We start from the raw sequence: 15,786 nt of genomic DNA, 5'->3' as shown, positions 1-15,786 counted from the left end.
GACTCGTGTATTCCTCGACTCCTTGTCAATTGTCATGCAGCAAACATTTCACACATTACAATCATCTTCAAACTTCAGAAATACTGTATAATCCATATGCAAAAGCTCAATAAACTACATTTCTGCACCCCATATTCAGACAACAACATCATGTTTTATATGCCAAGCATGTTTTTTGATAACTCAAGTCACAAGGCAGGACACAAGATTGGATGACAGTCAGTGTGATCCAGTGATCATCTAGGGACAAACACAAAGGCGCTAAACCTATAATAAAATAAGAGAAAGGGTACTACTAGACATGGACTAAATGCCAAGATTTCACCAACTGAACTCGAGAGAATTGTGAAGGCGAATCTTGAAAGCCAATGGACGATGAAACCTAAGCTCCAGAGCATTGCAGCAGTGTTACCATAGCACACTATAAATTATATGGACTTATTTGGAGTTGTCAAGTTGAAGTCGAAACCTTTTACAAGTTGTAATAATCTTATTCAAAAATATGGGCATCCCACATGTTCTGGCTGTACCTTATCCAGCACAAGGCCATGTCATTCCAATGATGGAGCTTCTCCAGAGCTTTACCAAGCAGGGGTTTAAGGTAACATGTGTCAACACTGAATTCATCCACGAGCGTGTAATGAAGGCAATGAATGAGAAAGAAAGCAATGTGGTGGATACGATACAGATGACCTCAATTCCAGATGGACTAGGTCCATCAGAGGATCGAAATGACTTTGTTATAGCATTGAAAGCAATATTTGAGGTGATGCCCGGGAAACTAGAGGAGCTTATTGAAAAGATCAACGAAACAGATGACAACAAAATCACGTGCCTTGTTGCTGATGAGAATATGGGATGGGCCTTTAAAGTTGCGGAGAAGTTTGGAATAAAGAAGGTGGCTTTTTGGCCTGCATCAACAGCACTCTTGGCTGCAAGTTTCAATGTCCCCAAGTTGATCCAAGATGAAATTCTAAACAGCGACGGTAAGGCCCCATATAAAGTTTTTGGATTATAAGTTAAACATAAAAACTGCCATTCTGAACCCTTTATAACTTGGAAATGCAGGAACTGTGAGAAAGCATCAGACTATCAGCTTGTCGAAAAACATGCCTGCAATGAACACTGAAAACTTGGTTTGGTTTTGCTTTCCTGACTTGGAGACACAAAAAACTGTGTTTGGTGTTATACAAAAAAGTAATGAATTTGTGAAACTTGCAGACTTTGTCATCTGCAATTCGGCTTATGAACTTGAGCCAGCAGCCTTCACCTTGTGTCCAAATCTCTTGCCCATTGGTCCACTTATAGCAACCAATCAACTTGGGAAACAAGTAGGCCACTTCTGGCCCGAAGATTCAGCTTGTCTGACATGGCTCAATGAACAGCCAGTCTCTTCAGTCATTTATGTTGCATTTGGAAGTTTCACACTTTTTGATCCAATACAGTTCCAAGAATTGGCTCTAGGACTTGAAAAAACCAATAGGCCATTTCTATGGGTTGTGCGTCCAGATATGACTGATGAAATGAATGAAGCCTACCCGAAAGGGTTTATTGATAGAATAGGAAGTCGAGGGAGAATGGTAGGTTGGGCTCCTCAAGAAAAGGTTCTACGCCATCCTTCTGTGGCTTGTTTTCTGAGCCATTGTGGTTGGAATTCCACCATTGAAGGTGTAAGCAACGGAGTGCCTTTTCTGTGCTGGCCTTACTTTGCTGATCAGTTCCTGAACGAGAGATACATTTGTGATGTTTGGAAAGTCGGGTTGGGACTTGAAAAGGACGAAAGTGGAATCATCAGTCATAGTGAGATTACAAACAAGGTTGAGCATCTAGTTTGTGATAATCAGTTCAAGGCTAGAGTTTTGGAGCTCAAGGAAAAGGTGGTGAATAGTGTCAGCACACAAGGATGCTCAAACAAGAATTTAAGCAGAATAATTGATTGGATGAAATAAGAGAGTGCAGTGGGTTCGAACACTCTGAGTATACGAAAGCAAAGTCATACAGTAGCAAGAAGAAATAATGTACTTGTTAATCAGATCATGGCTTTCTAATGATATTGCAGTTTGCAAGATTTACACAGTAGTTGAAAATCAAGTGACTTAGGTCCCTTTTATCTTTATCTGTTTTAGGCATAACCACAACACACGAAACAACGGTAATAACTTTGCATCATCATGACATAACAACAATTAAAGATTATTTCACTGTCTCCAGGTTATCTTCAGCTAAGATCAAGTCATTGCAAAAACCGCAGGCATGGGGTAAAAGAGTCATGCTGTTACTTAGTTACCCGAGTCATGGCAAAATATTTTCCAAATTTTATACAAATTAAAATCCTAAAACCAACAAAAGCAGCAGAAGGATCCTAAATGCAGGCAGTAATTTAAACATGTGATATTCTCCTCCATATAATCGTCTAGATGCTGATCGACTCATAGGTTCGGCCATCCTTGTCTTATATAGCTCAATGTACAAGCACTGAAGTTAGCTGATAGTCATTACCCAAAAATAAAAAGCTTGCCACAAGATTCGAGCATTATAATTTAATCATCTTCTCATTTTAGAAACATAATGCATATATCAGAGCTTGAGGGTTAAAAATGGGGCGGGTTCGGGGCGGGGACTTCATTTCCCAGCCCCGTCCCACATAATTTTTTCCTGCCCCATCCCCGCCCCATTCCCCGCGGGGATTTATTTTTAATCCCCATCCCCGCCCCACCGGGGATTTAATATAATTTCGCCCCGCCCCGCCCCGCTTCTATAATATTACACTTTAAATAATTATTTTAAAATTAAGTGATTTTTTCTTCAGAATTTAATAAAAATATACGAGACATGTATATTAAAAGCAAAAAACTAATTATAATAGAAATCAAAAAGACATGTTATACATTGTAAAATTATAGTTTTGTGTATTAAAAATAATTATATTAAATATAATAAATATATTATATAAAATATAATAAATATATTATATAAAATATAATAAATATATTATATAAAATATAATAAATATATTATATTATATATAATTATTTATTTATATTAAATATATGCGGGGCGGGGAATCCCCGTGGGGATTCAACAAATACCATAATTGCCCCATATATTGGCGGGGCAAAAAATCATTCCCCGTCACTACCCCATTCCCCACATTAGCGGGGCGGGTTGGGGCGGGTTCCCCATTTTCCCCACCCCATTTTTAACCCGAGCTTCATATAAGTAAAATGCAAAGTGGTGGCCGAACTTTGTCCCTTTTTGCATTTTAGTGGCTGAAATTTCAAATTTACAAATAGGTGGCTAGACTTTGTTTTTATGTTTCAAAGAAATGGCTAAGGGCCACAAATTAATCTTTTTCTCTCAAAAAAGTGGCTATCTCAAAAAAGTGGCCCTTAGCCACTTTTTTGATGAATTAAGACAATATATGGCCACCGTATTGCAAATTTGAATTCACGGCCACCAAAATGAAAAAAATAGATAAAGTTCGGCCATTAACGCATACTTTAGTCTATAACATATCCAACTTGCAGTTTATCATGTGATGAAATTATAACAAATGTACACTTGCATGGATACTCTTAGGAACTACAGTTGCTGCATCTATGATTAACCTACATTTGGCAGTTAAGACATGTTTTAAACACAAAGCTGATCCTTGATTACACAAGGTAGACAACACAAGTGAATGAAACAGGTGATCACTTGGGGAAAATACAACAAAACTTTGACAAAATCTGAGAAAATGTATTACTAGACAAGGACATAATGCCAGAATAATAGTACCTCCTGAATTTGAGAAGAATATGATATGAAAGCCAATGGACGATGAAACATATGCTCCAGAATCTAAATAGTGTCACTATAACATACTATAAATCATCTAGCTAGACTGGTATGAACATATTAGAATATAGTCGAAAAAAATTTAAGTAGTGATCTGAAAAATATGGGAATCCCACATGTTCTGGCTGTACCTTATCCAGCACAAGGCCATGTCATTCCAATGATGGAGCTTCTCCAACGCTTTGTAAAGCAGGGGTTTAAGGTAACATGCGTTAACACTGAATTTAACCACAAGCGCGTGATGAAGGCACTGAATGGGACAGATGGTCATGTAGAGGATGGGATACATATGACCTCAATCCCAGATGGATTAGGTCCATCCGAGGATAGAAATGATTTTGTGAAATTTTTGAAAGGAATATTTCAGGTCATGCCAGGGAAACTAGAGGAGCTCATTGAAAGGATCAATGAAACCGATGACAACAAAATCACTTGCCTTGTTGCTGATGAGACTATGGGATGGGCCTTTAAAGTTGCAGCGAAGCTTGGAATCAGAAAGGTGGCTTTTTGGCCTGCATCAGCTGCGCTCTTGGCTTCAATGTTCAACATTCCAAAGCTGATTGAAGAAGGAATTATTAACAGCAATGACGGTTAGGCTTCATCCCATTTCACAGATTTACTATGCTATAGGTTATACATAATGCTTGTGATTAATAAGTAAAATATAACTGGAATTCTAAGCCCTCTTCATAATTTGCAATTGCAGGAACTGTCATAAAGCATCAGATGATAAGTTTGCCAGCAAACATGCCTGCAGTGAACACTGAAAATATGGCATGGGTCTGTTTCCCTGACTTGGAAACTCAGAAAAGTGTGTTTGATGTTATACTTAAAACAAATGAATTTGTGAAACTAGCAGACTTTATAGTTTGCAACTCAGCTTATGAGCTTGAGCCAGCAGCATTCACCTTGTTTCCAAATATCTTGTCAATTGGTCCACTCATAGCAGGCAATCAACTTGGGAAGCAAGTAGGTCACTTCTGGCCCGAAGATTCAACTTGCCTGTCATGGCTCGATCAACAGCCAGCTTGTTCGGTCATATATGTTGCATTTGGAAGCTTCACAGTTTTTGATCCTGAACAGTTTCAGGAATTGGCTCTAGGACTCGAACAAACCAATAAGCCATTCCTATGGGTTGTGCGTCCAGATATGACTGATAAATTGAATGAAGCCTATCCAAAAGGCTTTATTGATAGAATAGGAAGTCGAGGGCGAATGGTGGGATGGGCTCCCCAAGAAAAGGTTTTACGCCATCCATCTGTGGCTTGTTTCTTGAGCCACTGTGGTTGGAATTCTACCATTGAAGGTGTAAGCAATGGGGTGCCTTTTCTCTGCTGGCCTTACTTTGCTGATCAGTTCCTTAACAAGAACTACATTTGTGATGTTTGGAAAGTTGGAGTGGGATTTGAGAAAGACGATTGTGGAATCATTAGGCAAAGTGAGATTAAGGACAAGGTCGAACAACTAATTTGTGACAAACAGTTCAAGGCAAGAGTTTTGGATCTCAAGGACAAGGTGGTGAATACTGTCAATGATCAAGGCTGCTCTAACAAGAATTTAAGCAGTGTAATTGACTCGATGAAATGAAAAATTGCAGAGGATTCGAGTACTCATTCCCCTCCCAGTACACTTAAAAATGTTATGCATTGAAAAATATCAAACATACAAAGAAAAGGGTATTGTCAATCTTTTTTGAGGATCCACTTGTTTGATCATGAGATCATGCCATTTTAATCAAGTAGTATTCATATTGCAGGTTTCAGGTTTTACACAGCAGATCCTAATATAGAAATTTTGGTCTCTTTTATGTTGATCTATTATAGGTGTGAAATGGCTACTGTTAACAAATTTTATTTTAAAAGTGTATTAAGTTAATCACTCAGCTCCTTTATGTCAATAACAAAACTATATCTAACCTACGCAAGAACTTTTATTTTTCTTATATTTGTCTGGAAATTACATATACTGCTCCCCTATTCTTTCTTTTTTGCTATTATTAGAAATGTAATTCTAATCACAATGTATGAGGTAAGACTGCATGATACTGTCAATGTGCACAATGCAGATGCAAATTAATGTGGGAATGGTCAATTATAATTCACATACTACCATATCAATTAATAGTACATATTAGTATCATATATTGCCATGTACAACACTGGTGCAAATAAAATGTGGGAATACTGGAACAATATTCATCTATTCTAGCAGTATTGTAAGTTGGCTATGCAAGACAGAATTTTCAAGATATAGAAAGATAGTGATGATCAGTAAGTCTAAAATCTGAAACAACACATATGCAATCACTATGTGTAAGTGTATGATCTAGAGCAAAAAACGACGAACATATACTAATTCATTGATGAACTCCCCATATGTCATGTCCCTGTACATATTGCAACATACCTCTTGTCGCCTCGTCGCCAGCCGGCCTGTTTTGGTAGTTTAGCCGTTCAGGAACTTCATTAGTTTATTAACTTGCAATAAATTATTACATACGTAGATTTTCATGCATATTTTCAGTGGCAGCATCCATTCTGATTAGAGTGCATTTGATATATGTGGTTTCAAAACAAATTTAACTTCTAGCTTGAGCATAGATGCTTTAATCATTAAGTTTGTTTTTTTGTTATTTATATGATAACTAATATACATGTAAAGTGTGCTCTCTTGTTCTTTTTCTGTTTTATTTGGTTTGTTGTTTTATACATTCGGTTACTTGAACTGACATTGCATCACTACATAAAGGCATGATCATTATGCTAATTCCGAATATCTTACTACATTAGTACATCAGTAATAACTTGAAAGGGTCATTAGGAAGACGAAGATGGGCAAGCCACATATTTTAGCAGTAGCCTATCCAGCACAGGGTCATGTGATTCCCATGATGGAGCTTGTCCTGTGCTTATCTAAGCATGGTTTCAAGATAACCTTTGTTAATACTGAGTCCATACATAAGCGTGTCATGAGTGCTTTCTCCGTGGGAGACTATGCAGGAGAAATGATCAACTTTGTTGCAATCCCGGATGGGATGGAACCCTGGGAGGATAGGGGTGACTTGGGGAGGTTGACAGAGACCATGCTCCAGGTCATGCCTGGGAAACTTGAGGAACTTATAGAGGAAAAGAGGGGAATAGACGATGATGAGATTACTTGTATCATTGCTGATGAGAATGCCGGATGGGCTCTGGGAGTTGCAGAAAAGATGGGAATCAAGCGGGCAGCCTTTTGGCCAGCAGCTGCCGCGATGTTAGGCCTGCTATTTAGAATCCAAGAGCTGATTCAGAATAAAATCTTGGACACTGATGGTAAGACTCTCATATTATAATTTAGATGTTAAAAGTATTAAATCCATTTAGTGCCTATGAAAGGTTTATCAAACCCTGATTTTTTGAGAATATTGATTATCTAGCTTAGGTTGAGGAGGTGTTTCGAGGTCCAACCCTCAGATCCTGATACTTGTTTGTTTGTTTGTTACTCTTTATGGATGTTCTATTAATAATGTGATTTAATTGCAGGATCTATTTTAAAATGTCACAAGTTCACTCTATCCCCAGGAATGCCCATCATGAGCACTGAAATTTTCGCAGCCTTCAGTGGCACGAATGCTGGGAAAATTCTTTTTGATTCAGTAGTGTATAATAACAAAGTAGTGAAAGGGGCAGACTGGATAATTTGCAACACAAGTGCTGAACTGGAGCCAGAAGCCCTGTCTTTATTTCCAGAAATCTCACCCATAGGGCCACTAATGGCTAGCTCTCGATCCGGAGAATCAGCAGGCCACCTCTGGCCAGTTGACGCTACTTGCATCTCATGGCTCGATCAACAGCCAGCATGCTCAGTCATCTATGCTGCATTTGGAAGTTTTACTCTATTCGACATCGACCAGCTCCAAGAATTGGCTCAAGGGCTTGAAATGACCGATAGGCCTTTTCTGTGGGTTGTGCGGCCAGATATGACCAACGAGAAGATCAAGACTTACCTTGAGGAATTCGAAGCCAAGATACAGAATCGCGGACGAATTGTGAGCTGGGCGCCACAAGACAAGGTCCTCAGTCATCCTTCAGTTGGTTGCTTCCTGAGCCACTGTGGCTGGAACTCTACAATGGAAGGCGTGAGCAATGGAATTCCTTTCTGTAGAATTATGGTGTACATATTAGGTGTGAACTATAGGAGAGAAATGTCAACATCTTTGACAATGTATATACCTGATTCCTAGGAATTTACTACTGCTTAGGACTTTAGTACTACATCCCTGATTTAAGGAGTTTACAGCTATGTATGTATTGTAATCTGCCTATATATAGGTAAGTCTTATGACAGAATGAAATGACAATTATCTTTGCATATTCACTCTGCATATTCACTCTGCATATTCACATGGTATCAGAGCATCTCTGATCCGTAATTGTTCTCCTTTTTGTTTCCTGTTCATCTCATCCTGTTTTTCCCACGCATCTGTCATCATGGCTGCTGAGAAGCAAACCCAAACTTCAAATGCATCCTCTCATACCTCCACCCTCCATAATCCAGTTATATCTACTGGTATTTCCTCTCACGGTGTTGAGGCCATTTCTACTGTTACCAGCCACAAATTCAATGGCCATAACTATCTCCAATGGTCTCAGTCTGTGATGATGTTTATCGGTGGAAAAGGAAAAGAAGACTACCTTACAGGGGAGATTGAGACTCCAAAATCAACTGATCCACATTATAAAACATGGAAAGCTGATAATCACATGATAAAATCATGGCTGATTGGTTCGATGAATAATGATATTGGAGAAAATTTTCTTCTATATTCAACAGCCAAGGAACTTTGGGATGCTGTTAAGGATTCATATTCAAGTTCTGAAAACACATCAGAATTATTTGAAATTGAAGCTGCTCTTTATGATCTCCGTCAAGAAGATACATCAGTCACACAATATTTCAACACTCTTACTCGTTACTGGCAGCAATTAGATTTGTTCGAAACCTATTCTTGGAAGTGTGCGGAAGACACCACTCTATACCGAAGTATTATGGAGAAAAAAAGAACTTTCAAGTTTCTTCATGGCCTCAATAAGAATCTTGATGCAGTCAGGAGCAGAATCATGAGTACTAAGCCTCTTCCTAAAGTCAAAGAAGCATTCTCAGAGGTTCGACAAGAAGAAAGTAGAAAGAAAGTCATGATGGGTTCCTCCACTCTTTCATCTCATCAAGAATCTTCTGCCCTAGCTGCCCGAGGTCAATTTCAAGGCACAAATCAAGAGCATCGACAACAAAAGGGACGTCCGTGGTGTGATCATTGTCGTAAGGCTGGACATTTCAAAGAAACATGCTGGAAACTTCATGGAAAGCCAGCTGATTGGAAATCAAAGTCCTGGAAAGACAAGGAGAGTCATGGCAACGTTGTTGTCACTTCTGCTGAAGCAAAAACGGATGGATCAGACTCATCACCATTCAATAAAGCACAACTAGAGGCACTTCAGAAACTCTTAAGTCAGTCACACATAAGCTCACATGCAAATACCGCTATGAACGGTAATCATCCAGTAGCTTTATTTGTCAATAAACGACCTAACACTTGGATTCTTGATTCGGGAGCCTCGGATCATATGACAGGAAATGCAAATATTTTTTCTGACTTTCAGTCTTATACCGCTGACGAGCATCATTCTGTGAAAATAGCAGATGGCACATCCTCAAAGGTTGAGGGTTTAGGTTCAATAAGGCTGAATAAGAATCTAACTCTCGATTCAGTACTTTATGTCCCTAAATTGAACTGTAATTTACTATCTATTAGTAAATTTACTCGTGATCTTAATTGTGAGACTAAGTTTTATCCAAATATGTGTGTGTTTCAGGATTTGGATTCGGGGAAGATGATTGGCAGTGCTAAAATGTGTTCTGGACTCTATATCCTACAAGATGACATCTCATCTGCAATCAAGTCTCAGAAATTCAGTTTGTTTTCTTCAAATAATCATCCTGTTTCGAATAAAGATAGTGATATTATGCTATGGCACTATCGTCTTGGTCATCCAAATTTCATGTATTTGTCAAAAATATTTCCTTCTTTGTTCATCAATAAAAGTCCAAACACTTTTTCGTGTGAAATTTGTCAGTTTGCGAAACACACACGAAGTTGCTATTCTAGATTACCATATAAATCCTCCAAACCATTTTCATTTATTCATAGTGATGTGTGGGGACCCTCACGTATAAATACTATGAATGGACAAAGATGGTTTGTATCTTTTATTGATGATCATACGAGACTAACATGGGTGTTTCTTATGAAAAGTAAATCTGAAGTTAGTGAAATATTTAAAAAATTTCATTCCATGATTCAAACTCAATTTCACACAAATATTCAGATTCTCAAGACCGACAATGCCAAAGATTATTTCAATTCTGTTCTTGCTTCTTACCTCACACAAAAAGGTGTCATTCACTTGAGCTCGTGTGTTGATACTCCTCAACAAAACGGGATTGCTGAACGAAAAAATAGACATCTTCTAGAAGTTGCTCGTTCACTTATGTTTTCTACCAAAGTTCCGAAATATTTTTGGGGAGAGGCTGTCCTTACAGCTACATATCTTATCAATCGACTACCTTCTAGGGTACTCAACTTTCAAACTCCATGTGATAAAGTTTTGCAATCATTCCCAGAAACAAGGTTCATTAATTTCCTTGATCCAAAGATCTTTGGTTGCACGGCATTTGTGCACGATCATTCTCAAAATCGTAGTAAGCTTGATCCTAAATCTATCAAATGTATATTTTTAGGTTATTCTTCTCATCAAAAGGGTTATAAATGTTATTCTCCTTTAACTCGAAAGATATATAACTCCATGGATGTCACTTTTTTTGAAAATCATGCTTATTACAATTCTGAGATTCAGGGGGAGAATGCAAGTGAATCTCATCTTTGGGACAATATTTCTTATGACAGCCCTTCCACCTCTCAAGTCGTTGATAATCAAGTTTCATCTTCCCAAATCATTGAAAATCCTCAAATCCCATCTTTATCTTCGACTCGTGCTCCTAGCCAAGAACCAGAAAACAAAGAAATTCTTGTCTATAAAAGAAGAAATAATTCTGGTAAAGTTATAGAGCACATAACACATTTGGAGGGCAACCATGAATCAGAACTGGATCCTCATCTTCAATCTTCAGAAACTCATTCAGGTTTGATTAATTCTCACAATGATAATATTCCTCATAATGATTTAGATCAGCCAATTGCTTTGAGAAAGGGTATTCGTGCATGTACTGAACATCCTATTAACAATTTTGTGTCATATAAGAAGTTGTCTCCATCCTATCACGCATTTGTCTCTAGTATTGATAATATACAGATTCCTAGAACAATTCAAGAGGCATTGATAGATCCACAATGGAAAAAGGCAGTGAAAAATGAGATTGCTGCTTTGGTGAAAAATGGAACTTGGAATGTCATAGAGCTCCCACCTGGAAAGAAATCTGTAGGTTGTAAATGGGTCTTTACTGTTAAACATAAAGCAGATGGTAGCATTGAGAGGTATAAAGCTCGCCTTGTTGCTAAAGGTTTCACTCAATCCTACGGAATTGATTATCAAGAAACTTTCGCTCCAGTTGCTAAGCTTAACACTATAAGAGTGCTATTATCTATTGCTGTAAACAAAGACTGGCCCTTATATCAACTTGATGTGAAAAATGCTTTCCTGAATGGTGATCTTGAAGAGGAAGTTTATATGGACATTCCACCAGGCTTTGGGAACTCTTCAAACCGAGGTAAAGTTTGCAAACTATATAAATCTTTGTATGGTCTTAAACAGTCTCCACGTACATGGTTCGGAAAATTTACAAAGTCAATCATTCGGAATGGCTATACTCAATGCCAAACAGACCACACTTTGTTTGTGAAATTCTCATCAGACAAAAGAAGAGCTATCCTAATTGTTTATGTGGATGACATAATACTGACGGGTGACTACAAAGAAGAATTGGAAAGTCTGAAACATTATCTTTCTAAAGAATTTGAGATAAAAGACCTTGGAAATCTCAAATATTTTCTGGGCATGGAAATTGCACGATCAAAACATGGCATCTTTGTTTCACAACGCAAGTATGTTCTGGACTTACTAAAGGAAACAGGAATGCTAGGATGCAAACCAGCCTCAACTCCAATGGACTCCAATAAAAAGGTGGGTTCCAGATTGAACAAGAAACCAGTTGACAAGGGAAGATATCAAAGATTGGTCGGACGCCTCATTTACCTATCACATACCAGGCCTGATATTGGTTTTGCGGTAAGTGTTGTTAGTCAATACATGAACAATCCTATAGAAGAACACATGGAAGCTGTTACTAGAATTTTAAGATACCTCAAATTGAATCCTGGAAAAGGTCTGTTATTCAAGAAAAATGATAATCGAGGGATCAAAGTCTACACTGATGCAGACTGGGCAGGAGATGTAACAGATAGAAGAAGTACTTCAGGATATTGTTCCTATGTTTGGGGTAATCTAGTAACGTGGAGAAGTAAAAAACAACCAGTAGTCTCCAGAAGTTCAGCTGAAGCAGAACTTAGAGCTCTGGCTTTAGGCATTTGCGAAGGAATCTGGCTTAAAAGATTGCTTTCTGAATTAAGACTTTGTACAATAAAGCCTATAGAAATGCTTTGTGACAATCAAGCTGCTATTAGTATTGCAAAAAATCCGGTTCATCATGACAGAACAAAGCACATCGAGATAGACAGACATTTCATCACAGAAAAGATCGAGAATGCAATTATCGAGACTATCTATACTCCATCAAGACTTCAAACAGCGGATGTTCTTACCAAAGCCCTTCCGAGGGCTGTTTTTAATGAATTAATATGCAAGCTGGGAATGTTTGATATACATAACCCAGCTTGAGGGGGAGTGTAGAATTATGGTGTACATATTAGGTGTGAACTATAGGAGAGAAATGTCAACATCTTTGACAATGTATATACCTGATTCCTAGGAATTTACTACTGCTTAGGACTTTAGTACTACATCCCTGATTTAAGGAGTTTACAGCTATGTATGTATTGTAATCTGCCTATATATAGGTAAGTCTTATGACAGAATGAAATGACAATTATCTTTGCATATTCACTCTGCATATTCACTCTGCATATTCACACTTTCTTGTGCTGGCCTTACTTTACTGATCAGTATCTTAATCAAAACTACATTTGCGACGTTTGGAAGATCGGACTTGGATTGAGCAAAGGTGAAACTGGTCTGATCACGAGAGAGGAAATCAGTAGTAAGGTGGAGCAGCTACTTAGAGACAAATCATTCCGCAAAAGGGCCTTGCTCTACAAAGAGAAGGCTGTTAATAGCATACAGAAGGGTGGTGGCTCTGACAAAAATATGAGCAATTTCGTAAAATGGATAAGTTCAGGAACTGAGATGTGCAAGCCATAAGTGTTGTATTCAGGATTGGAATTGTCACCCAGACTGAACCTCTTGCCACCAAAAAGCATTACATTTTGGATTTGTTTAATAATATACTAGTATCTTTGTTAGTCATTAACGCTGATGAATCTGACAAAATGCATTATATGACAAAATCTTATGGCAAAACGTTGCTGGAGAACTACTATGGATCCTCAGATTCAATATTTAACTTTACTGATGGTAAAACAACGGGGTTGGTCCCCAGCAATTGATCGTTGGCTTATTGTTTTTCAGTCGTGAGATGAATATCCAGCGTATAGGATTATAATATTTTTTTACCATCGAATGGGATTAAAAAGCAATGAACGTATTTAAAAAAAATATATTATGGTCCTAGCAACCGGATATTAATCTAATAGCTGAAAAGCAATAGGCAATTTAAGAGCTCTGCGTCAATCAATTGTCAGGGACCACAATTCTATAATAACATCGTGTTGAATAGGCCCCAACATGTTCTAATTATACTACAACAAACATTATACAACATTCCCATCAATCACACTCACACGATTGAAACTACATATACCAATACCAATATCGACAGTGGGACAGCTGAATCGGATAAATTCCCGGTGCTAGGGACTGAAGAAGCTTGTAGAAAGGTGGAGTGAAGTTGGAAAACAGATGAAGGAAGCAAGATGAGTAGGAATGAAGAAAGCAAGATGTAGAGTTGAGAGTTGAGCGTGATGTGATGAATAAGCAGGAGAAAGTGATGGTCCTGATTCTAGTATATAATAGTAAGAGCTAGCTGTCTGCTTTCATGTGATTTTCATAAATGTACGTTAACACATTACTCATCACTCCCCCCCTCTCTCTCAATCAATATTCTGCATTTAACTAGACCATGCCTCCGCTCTATCACACTCTGTCACCACCTTCTGCACCGTTTACGTGCACCAACACTGACTCATGCCATACTTCAATCTTTATTGAAGCTGTACGTGCATATCATTCTACTCTCTATACCAGATATAATCAAATTATACAAACCATTTTAACATGCAGATGATCAATTGCGTCTACATCCTTTAATGCCAATTATATATTGTTGACTGAGTGTCATCCCAAGTCCTCTATCAGAAAGATAAAGAAGATTCGTCTTGAATACGAGCAGTAGAACAACTTTATTAGTATGAGGCCTTTTGGGAGGAGTCCAAAAACAAATCCGTAGAGGTTTAGTCACGGAGCAATCAGAATTGAGAAGAAATGAGTGCATACTAAATCATATCCATCCCTTAGTTGTATCCGCCGTTGAGTGAATATATATACAGAAACTTTTGAGTAGATGTTCAATTTACACAATGCTATACACAGAGATAAAGTGACATCAAAGGCATTGCTGAAGCAGCTTGCCTCCCATCAAAAAATAGATGATTATGTACATATTTGTGAAAACTATACACTTACATGACATAATACAAGAAGATTTAATTGACTAGCCAACACAAACACAAGCAGCAAACACTATATATGCTCTTAGTTACATAAACTATATAATTTCATAATGCATTGATGGAGAAATGAAGATGAACAAATTTAACTAGTGTACCGCATTCTGCGTAATTAACACTACGCACTCTCAGCCGCCCCTCCGTACAACTCCACCAGCTTGTGCAAAATCGCCACTTGAGTCCGGAGAACTAGAATATGATGAGCCGTTTCTTCAAACAGCTGGTCTGCGTCCGCCTCATCTCCGCTTTGCGCTGGAATGAGGCTCCTCAGAGCATCCAGCTTCCTCGTAACTATATCACAACTATCTTCATTTAAGGCTGCGAGAGGTCTCGAGTTCGAGTTGTTGGATCGGCGGCGGCCGTTGGGTTTATTTTTGCATGGTGGCGGTGTTCTTCTTCTGGTGGGCGTGGTTATGTCTGTGCTTGTTTTCGCCCCCATCGATGTGTGTTTTGTAGATACTGATGGATAACGGATGATGAGTGAAAGAGCGTTATTTTGCAAGTTTAAGTAGCGAGCCTTTTCAATTCTTGCCATTTACGATTCCATAATATTACTAATATGCCATTCTGCAATATAAAAATCAGTGGTTATTTTTTAGCTGGCTGAATTGAATTTTTTATTAGCTTACTCAACTATTGAAGTAATATTGTTTGATTTGCAGATTGCATTAGCTTTTTGGTATGAAACCGTTTGTTAAATAATTGTTTAATTATTTTTTGTATTTTAACTAGATTAATGTTAATCCACTCATCCCAAAACTCGTTAGAGCATCTCCAACGGCATTAGTTATAATCATTGACTAAATGGGACCTGTAAGACATTAGGTAAAATTTGTTGAACTTGTAAGACATTATGCTTCAATGGTATTGATTATATTGGTTGGATATAATTTAAAAATAGCACGTTATTAATATTTTAGATTGTTAAAATATAATATATCAGTTCAATACGGTAATAAATAATTTTAACTAAGGGTTTTAAATGCTCTTAGTAGCTTTCTAAAAATTAGTTCTTTTAAATCAAACCGTTA

At 37.8% G+C, this 15,786-nt stretch overlaps 3 protein-coding genes across 3 annotated transcripts; all 3 read left to right on the top strand.

The window, feature by feature from the left end:
* The first annotated feature begins 420 nt into the window (after positions 1-420).
* LOC108213896 (UDP-glycosyltransferase 83A1-like) lies at positions 421-2,072 on the top strand. The gene is made up of 2 exons (XM_017385681.2): positions 421-986; positions 1,069-2,072. Exons 1-2 carry the CDS (start codon positions 503-505, stop codon positions 1,947-1,949), a joined length of 1,365 nt encoding a protein of 454 aa, XP_017241170.2. The 5' UTR covers positions 421-502; the 3' UTR covers positions 1,950-2,072.
* Positions 2,073-3,867: 1,795 nt separating this feature from the next.
* LOC108212559 (UDP-glycosyltransferase 83A1-like) lies at positions 3,868-5,528 on the top strand. The gene is made up of 2 exons (XM_017384285.2): positions 3,868-4,430; positions 4,547-5,528. Exons 1-2 carry the CDS (start codon positions 3,944-3,946, stop codon positions 5,425-5,427), a joined length of 1,368 nt encoding a protein of 455 aa, XP_017239774.1. The 5' UTR covers positions 3,868-3,943; the 3' UTR covers positions 5,428-5,528.
* A 985-nt stretch (positions 5,529-6,513) lies between these two features.
* Positions 6,514-13,487, top strand: LOC108211750 (UDP-glycosyltransferase 83A1-like). Its single transcript, XM_017383431.2, has 3 exons — positions 6,514-7,151; positions 7,362-7,973; positions 12,985-13,487. The coding sequence occupies exons 1-3, from the start codon at positions 6,671-6,673 to the stop codon at positions 13,269-13,271; spliced, it is 1,380 nt and encodes a 459-aa protein (XP_017238920.2). The 5' UTR covers positions 6,514-6,670; the 3' UTR covers positions 13,272-13,487.
* Positions 13,488-15,786: the final 2,299 nt, after the last annotated feature.

This window comes from Daucus carota, chromosome 3, assembly GCF_001625215.2.
Source record: "Daucus carota subsp. sativus chromosome 3, DH1 v3.0, whole genome shotgun sequence".
Classification (NCBI taxonomy): Eukaryota; Viridiplantae; Streptophyta; class Magnoliopsida; order Apiales; family Apiaceae; genus Daucus; species Daucus carota.
Note: the sequence above shows the minus strand (reverse complement) of the source record. Positions and strands in the feature narration are given on the sequence as shown.

What these genes read in the sequence shown, in the direction of transcription:
- LOC108213896 (XM_017385681.2), top strand. Translation starts at nt 503, where the DNA reads ATGGGCATCCCACATGTTCTGGCTGTACCTTATCCAGCACAAGGCCAT. An exon ending in TGAAATTCTAAACAGCGACG is followed by an intron (nt 987 to 1,068) that starts GTAAGGCCCCAT and finishes TTGGAAATGCAG; the next exon opens with GAACTGTGAGAAAGCATCAG.
- LOC108212559 (XM_017384285.2), top strand. Translation starts at nt 3,944, where the DNA reads ATGGGAATCCCACATGTTCTGGCTGTACCTTATCCAGCACAAGGCCAT. An exon ending in AATTATTAACAGCAATGACG is followed by an intron (nt 4,431 to 4,546) that starts GTTAGGCTTCAT and finishes TTGCAATTGCAG; the next exon opens with GAACTGTCATAAAGCATCAG.
- LOC108211750 (XM_017383431.2), top strand. Translation starts at nt 6,671, where the DNA reads ATGGGCAAGCCACATATTTTAGCAGTAGCCTATCCAGCACAGGGTCAT. An exon ending in TAAAATCTTGGACACTGATG is followed by an intron (nt 7,152 to 7,361) that starts GTAAGACTCTCA and finishes ATTTAATTGCAG; the next exon opens with GATCTATTTTAAAATGTCAC. An exon ending in AGGCGTGAGCAATGGAATTC is followed by an intron (nt 7,974 to 12,984) that starts CTTTCTGTAGAA and finishes TGCATATTCACA; the next exon opens with CTTTCTTGTGCTGGCCTTAC.